At 34.2% G+C, this 16,181-nt stretch overlaps 1 protein-coding gene across 3 annotated transcripts in view; it reads left to right on the top strand.

Moving 5' to 3' along the window:
• The window catches only part of PTPRD (protein tyrosine phosphatase receptor type D), a 397,803-nt gene that overhangs the window by 364,097 nt on the left and 17,525 nt on the right, over positions 1-16,181 (top strand). For all 3 annotated transcript variants that reach the window (XM_082783775.1, XM_082783774.1, XM_082783776.1), the window contains one exon: positions 15,874-16,159. In XM_082783775.1, the coding sequence (XP_082639901.1) occupies positions 15,874-16,159 (286 nt within the window). The remainder of the gene's footprint in view (positions 1-15,873; positions 16,160-16,181) is intronic.

Here is a 16,181-nt window from a genome sequence, read left to right as displayed (position 1 = left end):
AACAGTTCAACAAATGCCAGGTGAAGACTTCATAACAAATTTGTGCAGTGAAAGCAAAGAAAAATAGAGAATTATATGATCTGAATGTATGATAACATAAATAATTTATTATTGATGTCCATATAAGAGACATCTTTGCATGTCATTTGCACACCTAGTCTTGGATAATTAACTATTTGGTTGCCTGTGTAGCACTGAGTTTGTATCTAATATACAAGTTAGAAGCATGTTGAGAAATGTCATATAAATATTCTATTGGCCAAGGCTCTTGCCTGTGCAGAAAAGTAAGGAGATTTATAAGCTGAAAAGGCAATTGAAGTATAGTTAAAGCTACGTGGTTTTTTTTTGTTTGTTTGTTTGTTTTTGTTTTCTTTTGTTTAAGGAGAATGCATATGTCATTGCTGAAAGGATTATGAAGAAGACAATATCAAGGTCTAATCTAAATGTGGGTTTCTTTATTTATATAACCAGATATTATGGTAGGACTACATTTTTATGTAGTTGTACTGATTTTCAATGCATTCTTCTTCCAGGAAAAATCTATGCTTTCTACCCATATACACCAGGAAAAGTAGTGTAGCAAAGTTATATTTAGAAATATATTCATTATAAACTGCCATGTTCCATGATCCTTTTGTGAGTTACATTCTCTCAAAGACAGCAGCATCATTATTTTCAGTGTGAGACTTGGAAAGTGAAAATGGTAGAAGAAAGCAGGTAAATCAAAGCTAACTCTTGCCCCAAGAAGAAGAAAGGCATAAGAAATTCAGCAATCTCATTCTGTTTGTAGGTACTTTCCATAAAGTATATACAGATCTTGACTGGCCTATTAAGAGTAAGCTGTCTGAGATTTTTTTATTATTATTTATTTATTTATTTATTTGGTGGTGGTAGAAATACTTGGTGCAGGCAGACACTTTTTCTTTTACAGTTTATTCTATTTCAAGCCTGTATCATTTCAGGCCATTACATAGTAGCTTAATAATATCGTAGTGCAAATGGTGTCTCGGCATGACTTGCTATAATTTGCAAAGCTGATATAGAAAAAAAGTGTTTCTTTAATGAAAAAAATCAGTCTTAAGCCATAGAGTCTGCATTGGAGAGGCTGTAATTTGTGGTTTAATGATAATGGAGAAAGCACATGTTTTTGTTTGAAGTTGGATAAGTGCAAGCAAAAAGGTGCTAATCAGATCACAATAAAATAGTACCAGAGGGTGTTTGGAGCTTTATGCCTCTATGTTTTCAAAACATCATGGAAACTTTAGTAGTTGATTCAGTAACACTACAGAATAGTTTAACATGCGAGTACAATCCCATGTTTGGATCTGCATAATATCAGCATCAAAGGGCCTATCTTTAAGACACTTTGTGAAGTTTTGTTATCTGCTGTTAATGATGCTGTTGCAAATACAGAAACCTAGATTGAATGGAAAAATATGACTGTTTAAAAAAAAAAAAAGTTAATTTTGAAAAAATAACAATATGCAATGTGATGTTGTATTTTTAAACTAGTATTTTTACTTATTTTTTATTCAATGTTTCAGCATCAGAGAGAGAGAGATCTAAGTAATGATTTTCTAGTGGATTTTTTTTTCTTATTATCTCCACATCTTTTGAACCTGTTTATTGCTTTTATTGTTTTTGACACATCCCTCATGAATGCTCATTTTCTAATCCTGGTAGTGAGTAGGATGCAGATGACTGACTGTGCTTTTTAACAGTGGAGAGAAAAATCTCCCCACTATATATTCAGAAATCACTCCAAGGAGATTCAAAATCATTAAAAGCTTCCTCAGCCCTTTCTTCTCCGTACCTGCGAGCAACTGAGGATCTTACCTATCTTCCCTGCACAGTTGAAAACTCTGAAGAGGAAAACATAACAAATGTATTTTAGTGTGACAAGTGTTTCAATATCACAAATATTCTAAACTTTCCATGCTTTACCTCCATTGCATATCCATCAGCTACTGGGATGCTGCTATGAGTTAGACTGTACAAACTCACAAATATTTATTCACAAATAAAAATCAGAGAGATTGGGGTAAGGTTCTTTTTAGATTCATTTCTTATAAGAATGTAACTAGTGACCAGATTTTTAGAAAATTTTGAATGGGTGTTCTGTCTTCATTATAGTTGTACTTGAAATTGTAGAATCTACTAAAAAATAGGAAGGCGCCTGGAAAAAGGGTTGATAAATGCTAGCTGGCAAAAATGAACCATCAGCACACTGATGAGGCATCATTGGTGTAGTAAGTAACTGTATGATAGATAGTTAATCACCTGTATGATAGATAGATAATCACCTGTATGAGTGGCAGAACTGAGATAAAGGAGTTGGGACTTGCCTTCACATTCTCACCTTAAAACCTTTCCATGTTGTGATAGTTTACATTCCAAAATCCTCAAGGTTGGAAACTGGTCTGTTTTATTAAGATCACAGAGGAATTTTCACCTGTACTGTGTTACTCTCTTTCATTTATGCAGAAAAAGAGCAGAGTCTCAGTCTGTATTCTGATGAATCCAGTGAGAGATGGAATTTTGTTCTGTTTCAAATTTGACAGTCACTAGCTGGGATCATCTTGACTGCAAAGATGTCAGTTATCTCCCCTAACTGATCACTCTTCAAATTAAGAATAGTCTGGGTCTTATAAACTTAGTTCTCTGATTTATTTTCTTTTAAATGATAATGTGAAAAACGTGGAATGATGAGCACAACAAGGATTACCGTATAGTTGTTAGTATGGCAGTGTGCAGGGGCCTTAAATATTGGCTAGGGTATCTTGATATTCTTTTCTTTGAGTAGGAAAATAGTGTGCTGCTTCCTAGGCATTACCAAAAAATCCTCCACAAGATGACAAACACCAGTAAACTGAAACTCATGTATTTTCAATTTTTAAGTTAAAAAGCAGTTCTGTCCAGGAAACCAGCCTTTTCTGAAAGTTAAACTGAAGCTGTTCTATGTGCTTCAGTTGTTTAGAAGCAGAAAGACAAGTATCACTGGAACCACTATTAAAATCCAAAAGCATACAAATAACAAATAGCAGTACTTCTTCAACCAGGTTCAAATATCAGAAAATATCTACTTGTTGTCTTTTTGATTAAATCAGTCCTATGTGTATAAAACCATCTTTGTCTGGCACATAGCCTGCGATTCAGGGGTTTATAGTCACCAGTGCTGTGACTCGGGGACGGATTAGATTATGAAATCTTAAAGAAAAAAAAAAAAAGAAAAAAAAAAAAAAAAGAAAAAGAAAAGCCACCATAAGTGCACAAGGAAAGATTTTGTTTCTGGTAGAAATCAGAAATCTGTAAAGGATCATAGTAAATGTCATTACCAGATAGGGTCAGTGAACTGTCAAGACCATTATCCTGTCTTGGACAATGACAAATGGCAGAAATCTCAGGAGAATGTGTAAAACTCCAGTATAGACAATATTTCAGTAAGATTTCTTCCTAGCAGAAAGCATCTAGTGACTAGCTTAGCACTACTTCATGACAATTTCTATTCTTTTCTGCCTTTATTCCTTTAGCTACATAGACAAATTTGTAGATATTTTATTTCTGATATTCATGACTGTATGCACATTTTAAAGAACAATACCAAACTGTCTTTTTATTTTATTTTTTTTCTTGTCTAAGTATTATGCTCTAGGTGGTTTTCACACGTCATGTTAGAAGATACTTATTTACTTCTATTTAAACACTTACCTCTTCATTTAACTAAATGTTCTTGGTAAAAGGAAAAAAAAAATATTAATGCCATTTCATGTTTTACACTTTTCCTTAAGTTTATCCTTTGCAGCAAACTGGGATAGTAAGCAATCTTAACCTGTTTCAGTCATAGTCAAATGAGAGGGCAGAAGAATCCTCATATCCCTAGTCATTTTTTTTTGTAGCCCATCTCTCCACTTTCACTTGTATCATACCCTTTTTGCATAGTCTTAGTAAAAGTAGATATTCCTCAGTCTTTAATTTTAAATAATATGTAAGGCAGGAAAAATAAGTCCAGAATTATGCCAGGTTTTCTCAAAAAGCTGTCCAGTGGGCCATATCTGAATTCAGCCAATAAATGGTTGAGCAGTTCTCCTGGAGATTGATGACTTTTCACTCAGTGAAATAACCTGCCCCTTACGAAAAAGTAATAATTTGTGAAAGATTTTTTGAACACAAGCAGTGCCTTTTCCATAGTTTATCTCAAATTACAAATATGTTGGTGCTGATAATTATTTCCATATATATATATTATCATGTCCTACAAGACCTGTAATTTCCTTTGACCTAAGCTGTAGTTTGATACATTATTTGATCATCTCTCTTAGTGAGTCATTTTATCCATATGTATTTAGTTAATTGGTTATTTTTCTCCCCGCCCATGTTTATATATAATATACTTTACAAAGGAAAAGGAAATCTGACTGCTTGCAGCTGAGTCTAGTAAAAGAGCAATTAGGTTCCATCAGAGCCAGCAGCTGCCCATAATGAATTCTGAATTAAAATTATGAGGGAAGAAAAGAATCCAGCCATCTGCAGGAAATGTGAAAATATTTTTATAATCCAATAGCTGAATTTTGGAAAGGGGTATCTCTGAGATTTCCCAGCTGTACCTACAGTATATTCCAGAATATCCATGGACACACAGTATACTGGAACACATTGCATCAACTTGGCTACTTGGCATGTTTGGCTAACTTTGAACAGCCTGTATTTTGATCTAAAGTAATCAGCATGAAAGCCTCCTTAAATTATCTCCCTGTGCCTCTAGAAATAAAATGCAGCTTTAAAAATCATCCTGTTATCTTTCAGTGGAAGTTTTCCAATCAGTATTCAGCCCTGAATATTTATCTTTCTTCATTTTTCATACTTGCATATACTTAGTTCAGAGTCTCATCACTTGTTATCAGGTTTTGTCAAGGTCTGCTCTTCCAAGTGAATTCTGAATGGTGGTACTTGGCTGCTGTTTCTATTTTTATTTATTTATTTATTTTTGTCAACTGAATTTTAAAATTAAGTGATAATTGTTTAAAAGTTACCATAATGCTATTGCTATCCAAGCTCATTTCAAAGCTATTTTGTGATAGGGAAAATAAATAAATAAAAATTCATTATATCCATGGTATGTGCTCATAAAGTTCAATATCCCTCTCTACCACCATCCTTCCCCTCCCCCCCCCAAAAAAAAGAAAAAAAAAAAAAAAAAAAAAAAAAAAGAAAGATTAGTGCCCAATCTTTAAATGATAAATCCTGATTAAGAATTGTAAATACTTAGTGGTATTAACAACTCAAACTATAATTTTCTACTTCACTGTGCAGAATTCATGCTGATTTAAAGGCAGTTGAAATAAATAATTAAATAAGTCAGAAGTAGAACCAGTAACCAAACTATTCACCTTTCAGTGAATTGTTGGCAGAGATATCATAAAGGGTTTCTATTCTTTTCAGCATTCAGTCTAATAAAGCAGAGGCCTGGAAGAGTCTTGATATGAGCTCATCAAAGGAGATTCATAGCATTTTCTTCTCTATTTTCTACTATGTAACATCTCACTACATCATTATAGTATTGCAACCATCTCAGTTTAAACCAAATCTAAGATTGCATGATTATGTTTTTCTCATCCTCTGAATGTACCTTCTTAGACACATCAGTTCTCTTTGGAAAATGAAGTGTTGTTTTGAGATGAAGATAAGAAACGGCAGGTTTGCTACTATAGTCCAATCGATTTCAAGATTTAAGACTAATTTCTGATCCTTTCCAAGTTTTAAAAGCAGAAAAATAAAATAATTAATGAAAATTTATAGGTAGGTAGATCCCAATTAATTTAGAGCTTTGAACTGACTGATACTGAAAACATAGCCAACACAGACTTTGGACACATGGTGTTATGTCTTGTCTTCTTTGTTTGCTGTGTGCTTACCAGGTGAAGTACTGTGTCTGGAAGAGTGTCTGAGACCTCTTCTGCTCTTCTGTCAGTTCAAAAAACAAGCATGACAAATGGCAAATGGTAGTGTTGTGGCTTGAAATACAGGAATCCTGAGGCCAGAAAGTACTAAGAAAAATAAATCATTGTTGATAATATAAAGTATATGAACATCTAGATACAGCAAGGGGCCTAGAAGGACTCTGAAACTATGATACACCTGAGTGTTCAGCAAGTGCTTTCAAGGTTGTCCTGTTAACCAGCACTGCAGAAAACTACTCTTCCCAATTTTTATTTTTATTTTATTATTATTTTATTTAATTCTGTTTCAGATAGCATCAGTTCAACTTTCGATTTTCCACATAAATAGGACAATAGCTCTTCTTCACATGGCATGGAAGAGTGGGGTCAGCATGTCCACACGAAAGTGTAAACTAAATGCAGAAATATGCAGAAGTACAGAATGACTCTTCAAAACATTCCACCCCAAGAATGCAAAATAGTTTGAAATGCAAAGAAATCAGGGAAGTAGCTGTTAGCAGCAAGCAGCGTAATTTCTGCTCATTGACTTCTTTGTTGTGCTGTAAACGTTGCTTTTATTTATCAATGATTCAAGCACAGTGAACTTCCTCCCATAAATTACCTATAAGCATAATTTTCTGTATTTACTACAGCTGTTAATGCATAGATTTGTTGAAGGTAACCAGTCACAGATGTGCTGTTAAAATTAACCTCAAAATACATTCTTCTTAAAAATTCTATTTCACTAGATTCTATTTCAGTAGATCTTAGATCTTTCATTCCTTAGTGGAATGCATAATGACAGGAATGCTTTGTGAATACATTGTACAGTACAGTGAATGTAAAATATGTGCTGAAACTCACAAAATTTCACAGAGAGGATTTTTTTGGGGATAGTTACTTTTTGAAGCTAAATACAGAATGCAATATACTGAATATATAAAATTGTATTTAAAGCAGTAGGAAAATAAGAAGGATATCTGAGAACTGGATTAATTTTGAAATAAAAAATCACTATAAATCCCTGTACATAGATAAAACAGTACAAAGAAATGATGTTTATTGTAATTTCCTTACTTTATATTTCTGAGTAATTGAAGAAATCAGGTGATACTGGGATTTCTAGTAAGGTGTATGTATAAAAATCCTCTGTGAAAAGTAGAATTAAGGCATGTATTCATGTGTTGCTATGTAAAATCAACAATCAGTCTGAAGGGAAAAGGAGATAAGAAAGATAAGTCAAATGAATAGGGTCAATGAACTTTTCAGTTGTTATATTGCGTAATATCTGCTGTGTTCCATCTTGTGAACAGAAAAATAAGAGATCTTTTTTCACTAGCAATTCATAATTTCAGAAGAGAAACAGGCACGAGTAGTAGGTGAAGAAGCAGGTAGAAGTACTTTGTGATGTTCTGTTGCTTTTAAGAAAGAAAAAGCAAGGATCAGAAATAGTGCTGTACCTCTTCAATGGCATAGCTACTAAGAGTGTCAGGTACCCAAAGGCTGAAATATTGATTGAAAGGAAAAGGTCCGGTTAGCACACAGGGGAGTGCAGGGAAAGTCTTTCTTTTAGTTTATGTGACTGTGAGACCAAATTTAGAGAGCGAGTATAATCTTTCCTACAACATGTCTTGAATAATGTTTTTAGAGTGCTTATCCTAATTAAAGCAAAACCCAATATAAGGATTTCTGGAGAAGTTTCATGTGTAACTGGTTGTTTAATAACCCTTACTGGATCCTTATCTTCAAGAATTTATATTTGGTGTCCATAGTATTCTGCAAAAATGAATTTCATAATTTAAATATGTGCTGTATAGAAAGTACCTCCTGTTTGGTTTAAATTCTATGTTTCATCATTTCATTTCATGATCCTACTTCTTGTGTTACAATCAAAAAATGAACAGTCATTTCCTATTTGCATCCTCCACATAATACATGATTTTATACTGTTGCTGCCTTATTTCCCTTTCATCTCTGAAGTCATCTCTGCCAAGTCATCTCTGCTCCAAGCTGAGTTGATATAGTTTGATTACCCTCTCCTTCATACTGTATTATCCTCTTTGATGTGTTTTCTTCACCCTTATGAGCACTCTATCCATTCTGAAGTGTGTCACACTGCCCATCATCGAGGTTGTGCAAGGACAGCCCCTTGACATGCAAAATGGCTTCAGGATTGTAGTCATGGCAGAATTTCTAGAATCCTTCAGTAAAAGGTAGATTAACAGAGTTGTGAGTGAACGAATCAGTGAGACAATAAATAATGATAAATCCCTCCCATTAGTGATACAGAAACCTCTTAAAGCTAATTGCAATGCAAAAATGTAACTTAAAGTAAATGGCTGAAAAATTGTGCTCAGAAGTTGCCTTGTGGCTGAAATATCAGTGATCTTAGACATTTTACTTTTCTCCATTACTTCAATAAACTACTTTTTAGTAGTATCTTTTGCAACATGGTACATCTTCCTCCAGTGCTAACTCATAAATTATTTCTAACACTAGTCAGCTTTTAGTCAGTGGAATTGCTCTTTATATTATGCCCGTCCAGAACTTTCATATTTCTTTGGAGCTATGTAGGAAGCCCTCTGCATTTCTGTAGAGTTCTGGTTCATGACAGACCTGGATATGAAGTTACATGAGAGGATTTGAACTGCTAGAAAGGAATGTCCCTGCTAGAAGCAGTTCTTAAAACTTATTTTTGTTCAGTTGAACATTTCTAATGCTACATTTTTACCTTGTCTGGAAAACTCAACTTTTACAATTATATATTAAAGTGTTTTGTTTGTTTGTTTGTTTGTTTTAATTATTATTTTATACAATATAAAACTTTGTTTATAAACAGCTCTAGCATGTGCATTAAAAAAAAATCAAAATCTATTAGCTTTGATTCTGTGTGATTTAATACCCAAGAGTTTGCTAACAATGCAATAAAACTGCTTCTTTTCCTTGATCTCTCCAGAGCTGAACTCAGGATTAGATGAAGAACAGATTTACTTCCTGAACATTATTACACTCTGCAATCCCATACAGGATAAATAAATAAATAAAACTTATGCTCAAATCTGGGACAGTTGTATTAAAAAGAACTTTTGGTAATGGTAGAATTCTGAGAACACAGAAACCAAAACGAAAATCTTCACAGAGTTTAGTAAAGGCAGAAAGATCTAAGGCTGGCTTTTGATTTGTGAGCCTCCTATCCTTTTGCCAGCTACCTAAGAAAACTCTGGGGATCACTAAACTCAGCTTTACATACTTGTAATGGAATCTTCACATTTTCTGATTTTTTATTTCCTCCCCTGTTCTTTTTAAGAAACCCTGTGTGCCTTCAGTAACAAATATGGTCCCCTCCATGCATAGTACAGAGGTGAAAAAAACATAATGTCTGAAGTCATCTTGTTTGGTGAAGCATTCTGCTTAGAAATGTGTTGTATACATTACTTGATTGCTAGTATTATATTATAACTATAGAGAAAAGGGGAAGGGAAGGGAAGGGAAGGGAAGGGAAGGGAAGGGAAGGGAAGGGAAGGGAAGGGAAGGGAAGGGAAGGGAAGGGAAGGGAAGGGAAGGGAAGGGAAGGGAAGGGAAGGGAAGGGAAGGGAAGGGAAGGGAAGGGAAGGGAAGGGAAGGGAAGGGAAGGGAAGGGAAGGGAAGGGAAGGGAAGGGAAGGGAAGGGAAGGGAAGGGAAGGGAAGGGAAGGGAAGGGAAGGGAAGGGAAGGGAAGGGTTACTGTGCACTTGCAGAGCAATTCTCAAAGGTCTTTCCTGAGAATACTTACTGACCAGTATCTCTTCTAAAATGAAATTTAAATGTACGTCTTTGCAGAAAGCCTTTATGTTATTGCAGCCAGATTTATCCCCTCAAATGGATGTTTAATGGTTTCATAATCTTTTTTGCTGCTTCCTGTGCAGAAGGGTGGCTTTAAACTGTGTCCTAATTTCCTAACAGGATAAGGGGAAAAATTATCTTAATATTGCTCTTATCAGAACTACTACAGAATTTCTGTGGGATTGGAACCTAATTAATCATGTGAAGTTCCTCAAAATAAATAAATAAATAAATAAATAAATAAAATCCAGGCATTTCTAAATGTTTCCCATATCACAACCAATTTTATGTACTTTCAGTTAACAAATGCAAGTTTCATTCAATATGAAACTGTAATATTCAATCTTTTTTTTTTTTTTTCCCACTGACATGAGTCAAAAATATCCTAAATGATTTTTGGTCCATATTTTACTGTCTTTGCTTTCAGTTAACTAGCCTGTGAATACTGGCAATTACACTGCTTTCCTTTGCCAAATCACTGAAGTATCAGTAAAGGGTCATCATTTAAACAGCTACAAATTAATCACAAAATCCAACCTTTAACACATCCATACAGTGACTTTAATGTAGAATGGCCCCTCTATGCCTCTTATTTTTTCCTCTTGTGAATTGCAGATGTATTGCATCACAAGACATTAAGCATGCTTCAGCTCAAGGGACTGAGCCAGTCATGCTTTTAGAAATTGAAAACAAATGTTGTAATACTTTAAATGGTATCATTTCAAGCAATAACAGTTTCCTACTCAGAATGCTTGTTTAATAGATTGCTGAGGTTTTCAGCTTGTTAACATAACAATATCTTTCACTAGTTGTAATTATTTTTGTAAAAAATCTGACAGTAACACCAAAAGATGTAAACAGGACAAGAAAATCATAACAACTGTACAGCACTGTAGAGTTAATTTGTGAAATTAGTCTCATCAGCTGAATTATTATGTGTTTTTTGTTTGTTTGTTTGTTTGTTTGTTTGTTTGTTTTCCCCAAGCAGAATGTAGATCTGGATATACAATTCAGTAAGACACATTGTTAATAATGTTTGCTTCAATCCTGTTTAGGATTGGGACTGTATATTCTGTATTATGATGTTCTGCATGCAGAGAGAACCTCCTTCTTCTTCATATGCTTTGGAATCTCAGGAAATATATATATATATATATATATATATATATTAATTCCAGCTGCCTCAATTTGTTGGCAGTATTGTCATACTGTATTTCTTCCCAAGGCATAGGAAAGTCAGCCTTTGTTTATGGCAACCAGTGCTACAGAGTATATAGAACAAAGCTGGTTTATCAGTTGGCTAATGGGTACTAAAATCATGAAGGAAAAAAAAGCACAAATAAAATCCTATCATCACCACAATATGCAATTTAGTCCTTCAGGATGAAAGAGAATTTAATTGTTTTTCATTACTATAATCTTTCATTCATATGGTGAAATTCATTATGATGTGGAAGAAAATATGGACAAAAATATAATTGGTAAGGAAACCTTGTTAGTAGACAAAATATTTCCAGTAATTTTTAATAATATTCCTCAGTCAACTGAGGAAGCCCCTGTTTGATGAATATAGTGTTTAATTCCTTAATCATTAACTAACATCACTCATGGATAATTGTGGTGAAACTTGAATATCAGTTGGCTGTCTAGTTACATGAAACCTTTTTCTTTGTACAGTCACTATGGAAATGCAGGGTATAGCTGTTTGCACAGTTGTTCACAGACATAGAGATCCTTGCTTATGCTATGAAGTTAAACATCTGACTATAAAAAATACATGGCTGTTTCAAGGTCACAGTTTTAAATAAGAATATGTCTTTTGACTCTTTTACAAAGAAAAGGAAAATATGGAAGACTTTGGAGAGGATTTTGGTGCCAGTCATGGAATCACAGAAAAAGATGAAGTACACATTTAGCATCTAAGAGAGATTCCAGCTTTATGTAACATTTCATTAAGAGGGAATAGAAACTTTTGCCACTGTTTACTTGTAATGGCATAGAAAGTTTAGCTTTTACTTTTTAATGTTAATGAGATCTTTCCATCTCACCAGTTACTTTAAAAAGAAAAGCAAACTTTTTTGTTTGTTTGTTTTCTTACGCATTCTGTAATAGGTCCGCTATAGGTTTTGATTTTCTATGAGCCCAGCATTTAGTTTAGCAAATTGATATTCCAATAACATATCCATAATGATTCAAACTGTTTGGCTTCCCAGCAGTGTAACAGTACCATATTAAGAAGTATGAATGGTAGCAGAAAACAAATAAAAGTAAGAAGATAAAGATAAGATTTATCTTTAGATAAGATTTAGAATGAAGATAAAGGTAAGTTTCTTGCTATTGTAAGTTACTGGAGTTTGAGTTAGAAAACTTGGGAGGGAGGAAAGAAAGTAAAATGTTCATATCATTGGTTCCAATCTTTTTGTGGAATCTGAGGAGGGTCATCTAGCCCATTTACAACTGACAGAGTTAGAATGTCGTGAACACCTTAAGGTAGTAAAATATTTTACTGAAACACTCCATGGAGGAGTGTGTCAGTAGCCTAGTGTGTGTAGCCAATTGAAGTAACAAAAGGTAGTATACCAGGTCTTCCATCCTTATCACAAAAACATCAGTGTATAGTAATGTGTTTTGGTCTGGTGTCATGATCTGCCAACTAGCAGATATCTACTCTGGTACAATATTTTAATATCTATTACTATCTTAGTTTGCCTATGGGAAGAATAAGTATATAAATAACAATACAAGATAGGAAGAAAAGAAATAAAAGCTGTTCATTCCAGATGAAAGTGTAAGCTTTTAACTGGGTTGAAATTGTGTAGTCATGGTCTGTAGATATGTGGTGGTTTTACTCAGCTGAGCTCCACCACAACCACTATCTCACTCCCCCTCCTCAAAGGGAAAGGGGGAGAAAATAAGATGAGAAGCGCTCAACTGTTGACATAAGGACAGGGGGAATCACCCACCAATTTTCACCACAGGCAAAACAGACTCAGCATAGGGAAATTAAGGTAATTTATTACCTATTACTAACAAGACAGAACAGTGAGAAACCAAAAACAAACTAAAAATGGCCACCACTTACCCCTTTCCCTTATCTGACATGGGGAAGCTGCTGGACGCTTCTCAGAGTGGCCACCCCTGCAGCCCCCTGGCTATGAAAACCTTGCCATGTAAACACAAATACAAGGTGCCAGCAAAGCTTTTAATTTTTGATCTGAAGAATGACATATATCCAGTTATAAACATAATGCTTAGACGTTAACTTATTAATGTGTGATAGGTAAGAGAAATATATTCTAAACTACTAAGAATATCTACACTGGCAAACCTTATTTATCATTTATCCAGCACTTGTTTGGATCATAAGAACTGAATGTACAGGTGTATGATATAAGTAACGACAGCTGAACATTTATATTAATAGTCCTTCCTATCAGCTATACTGTTTTATGAAACTGTTCTTTTTGCACTTACAGAAAAAAAGTGTGACTGTGCATATCTTTAAAAATTACATGTTGTTTTCCCTGTAATTTCTACATTGAAAATTAGTGCAATAATAATTTATTATTATTATTATAAATAGTTCTTATGAGTGCTCTCATAAGAAATATGAAAGTGCAGAGTGTTTCACTGAAATGCAAACTCAGTCAGTATAGTCAGTTTCTAGAGATTGGTTAAAACTTTATATAAACCAATCCAACCTGCAAATGTGTGCTTCTTTGCAATCCAAAGTAAACAAAAAACAACAGTGAGACAGTTTGGGTAATATTTCCCTATGATATTACTAACTAAAAGGTCATTACAGTTCTCTAGGATGCAGAGCTTTTATTATACAGGGTAAAGGAAATCATTTAGCTAGGAGAATCATTGTTTCACTTTCCTGTATATCTGTATATTTTCTTTCTCTCCAACTCCCATTGATCAAAATCATAGACTGGTAAATTTTCTTAAGCTCAGAATATTGATTAATGCTTGTTAGAGTGGCATCTAAGAAAGCTGAGATTGATGTGTTTGGTCTGTTAGAAGAAGTCCTCTGTTGTTTAAAGGGGGTCTGCTTCTGGGGACAGTAACTGGTGGCAAGAATAAATGATAAACTGTATAAGGAATCTTAGAAACAAGACTTATCTCATATGGGACTAAAACATCTTCTCTGTCCTTCTCTTTGATTCTTTATAAGTAAATACAACTAGTTTACCAACTGACTGGCACAGATTCTTTGAGTGTGTAGAAAGAAATAAAGGTTTACCCTTAATTATTTAAGGACAGACTTACAATATTTAACATTTCCTAAAACTATTGGAACTGTGAGAAGATCCTTGTTATCTTGACCTATAGAAGCTGGAGTATAATCATTTTTATCTGTTTTTTTTTTACCCCCCCCCCCAACAAAAACAAAACAAAACAAAACAAAAACAAAAACAAAACAAAACAAACAAACAAACAAATGGCAGTTTATGATGTTCTTAGACAATATGAGTGTCTAGAGAGTTTATGAACTTTTGCTTAGTATACTACACTCTACATTTAACATCACTAACTGGAAAGAATTAAACATTTAGAAGGCCAGGAACTAGTATTCATTGTCACAGAATTGATGTGATCCTGGATATAAAAATGGTATAAATTCTACGATATATATATATATTCTAATATATATATATGTGTGTGTGTATAATTCCTCTAGATATTTTAGGGAATTTGTCTCCATTTAGCACTTAAATTGCCTATTTACATCTTCAGTATATTTTCTGGTCTTGTGTATTTTATATTCTTTTTCATATTCTTCTACATCATTCCTGTTATGTTATGTCAAATGTGTAATGACTGATCAAATATAATTAATATTAGTCACATTAAGGTAAGAACTGTAAGTCTGTTTTTCCTGTCCTGATTCAATAATGACCTCAGATGTTATTAAAGATAACCTATCCATATATATATAGGTAGACATATCCATTTAAATAAGGAGTGAATGACTGAAAATCCTTGACAGTCTAACAGGTTTGATAGCAGATATCATAAACATAAATTGCTATTAAGTAGGCCTGTTACTAAGACAGGCTTAGTTCTCCTGGTTCCAGCTGAATCAAAGTTAAATCCTGTGCCAAACTCACAGTAACTAGCCCATATCTTTCTCATTTACCATCAAGTCTTATCAAAGAGGAGAAAGCAACTTTCTATCTCAGAGATGTTCGTCAGGAATCACTTGCTGTGCAGAGAATTTTCTTTATTCTCAACAGGATGTGTGTAAAGTCACTTACAGCTCCTTCCCAAACTGACTTAACTCAATCTCTGAACTAACTTTGCCTGGAGATAAATACCCAGCTTGGACATTAATACAATGCTGTGCTATAAAGCTTTATTATTAAGCCTATTTTAGTCCTTTTATGATCTGTCCTTTGAAATATGAAATAATGTTGAGATAATATGAGATACAGTCCAAATCTTTTGTACATGTTTCTAGACATGCAAGCCCAACAGTGAAGTAGCCACATGAGAATTTTCCCAGCCTACAGCTAATGTAGCTAAACAAGCATCAATCTGATTCTCAAAGAATAATGGCTTTGCCTGGCCTGGTGAAAGAGAAGACCAAACTGTGTTAATGGAAGCCCTGCTGACAGAGTTGGAGGAGTGATAGAATTTTACCTCCAAAGCACAACAAGAAATATGCAAGACTCATTTGGTATAACATTGTTGTTTGCCAATACATTCATTGGCAAACAGGATAGCAACAGCATGTGTAATGAGTTGCAAATGATACTACAGGAAAGGCTGAATTCTTACAGTGTTCATCACCTCTAGTAAATTTCATTGTTAAGAACATACATTTCTGAAATGTTTCAATTTTTTTATTTCTATCACAGTCAAGCCTGAAATTGTAAGATGCAATGACCTTACGCTAAATCATTCTACATTCTCAATTGCTTATAATGGGAGTTAAAGAACTTCATATATTTCGTGGCACTGACCTCTTTCATAAAAGCTAGTGTTCATATGCAGAAAAATGTTCTGTTCAAATCAGTGTTATGAAATTTTAAAACTTGACTGCCATAAAAACTAGCAGAATGCATGAAATAGTCCTTCATGTTTTTCCTCATGTGTTCATTTCTTTTAGTGCTGGAGTCGGCAGGACTGGCTGTTTCATTGTAATAGACGCGATGTTAGAGAGAATAAAGCATGAAAAGACTGTAGATATTTATGGCCACGTAACTCTAATGAGGGCGCAGAGGAATTACATGGTTCAAACTGAGGACCAATACATCTTTATCCACGATGCACTGCTGGAAGCAGTGACGTGTGGAAATACCGAAGTGCCAGCCAGAAACCTGTATGCATATATTCAGAAGCTGACACAGATAGAAACAGGAGAGAATGTCACAGGAATGGAGCTGGAATTTAAGGTACTGGAATTTTATGTTGTGG

This window comes from Aythya marila (assembly GCF_965140915.1).
Source record: "Aythya marila genome assembly, chromosome: Z".
Taxonomy (NCBI): Eukaryota; Metazoa; Chordata; class Aves; order Anseriformes; family Anatidae; genus Aythya; species Aythya marila.
The sequence above is the reverse complement of the archived record's forward strand: the minus strand, read 5'-3'. Positions and strand labels throughout refer to the sequence as shown.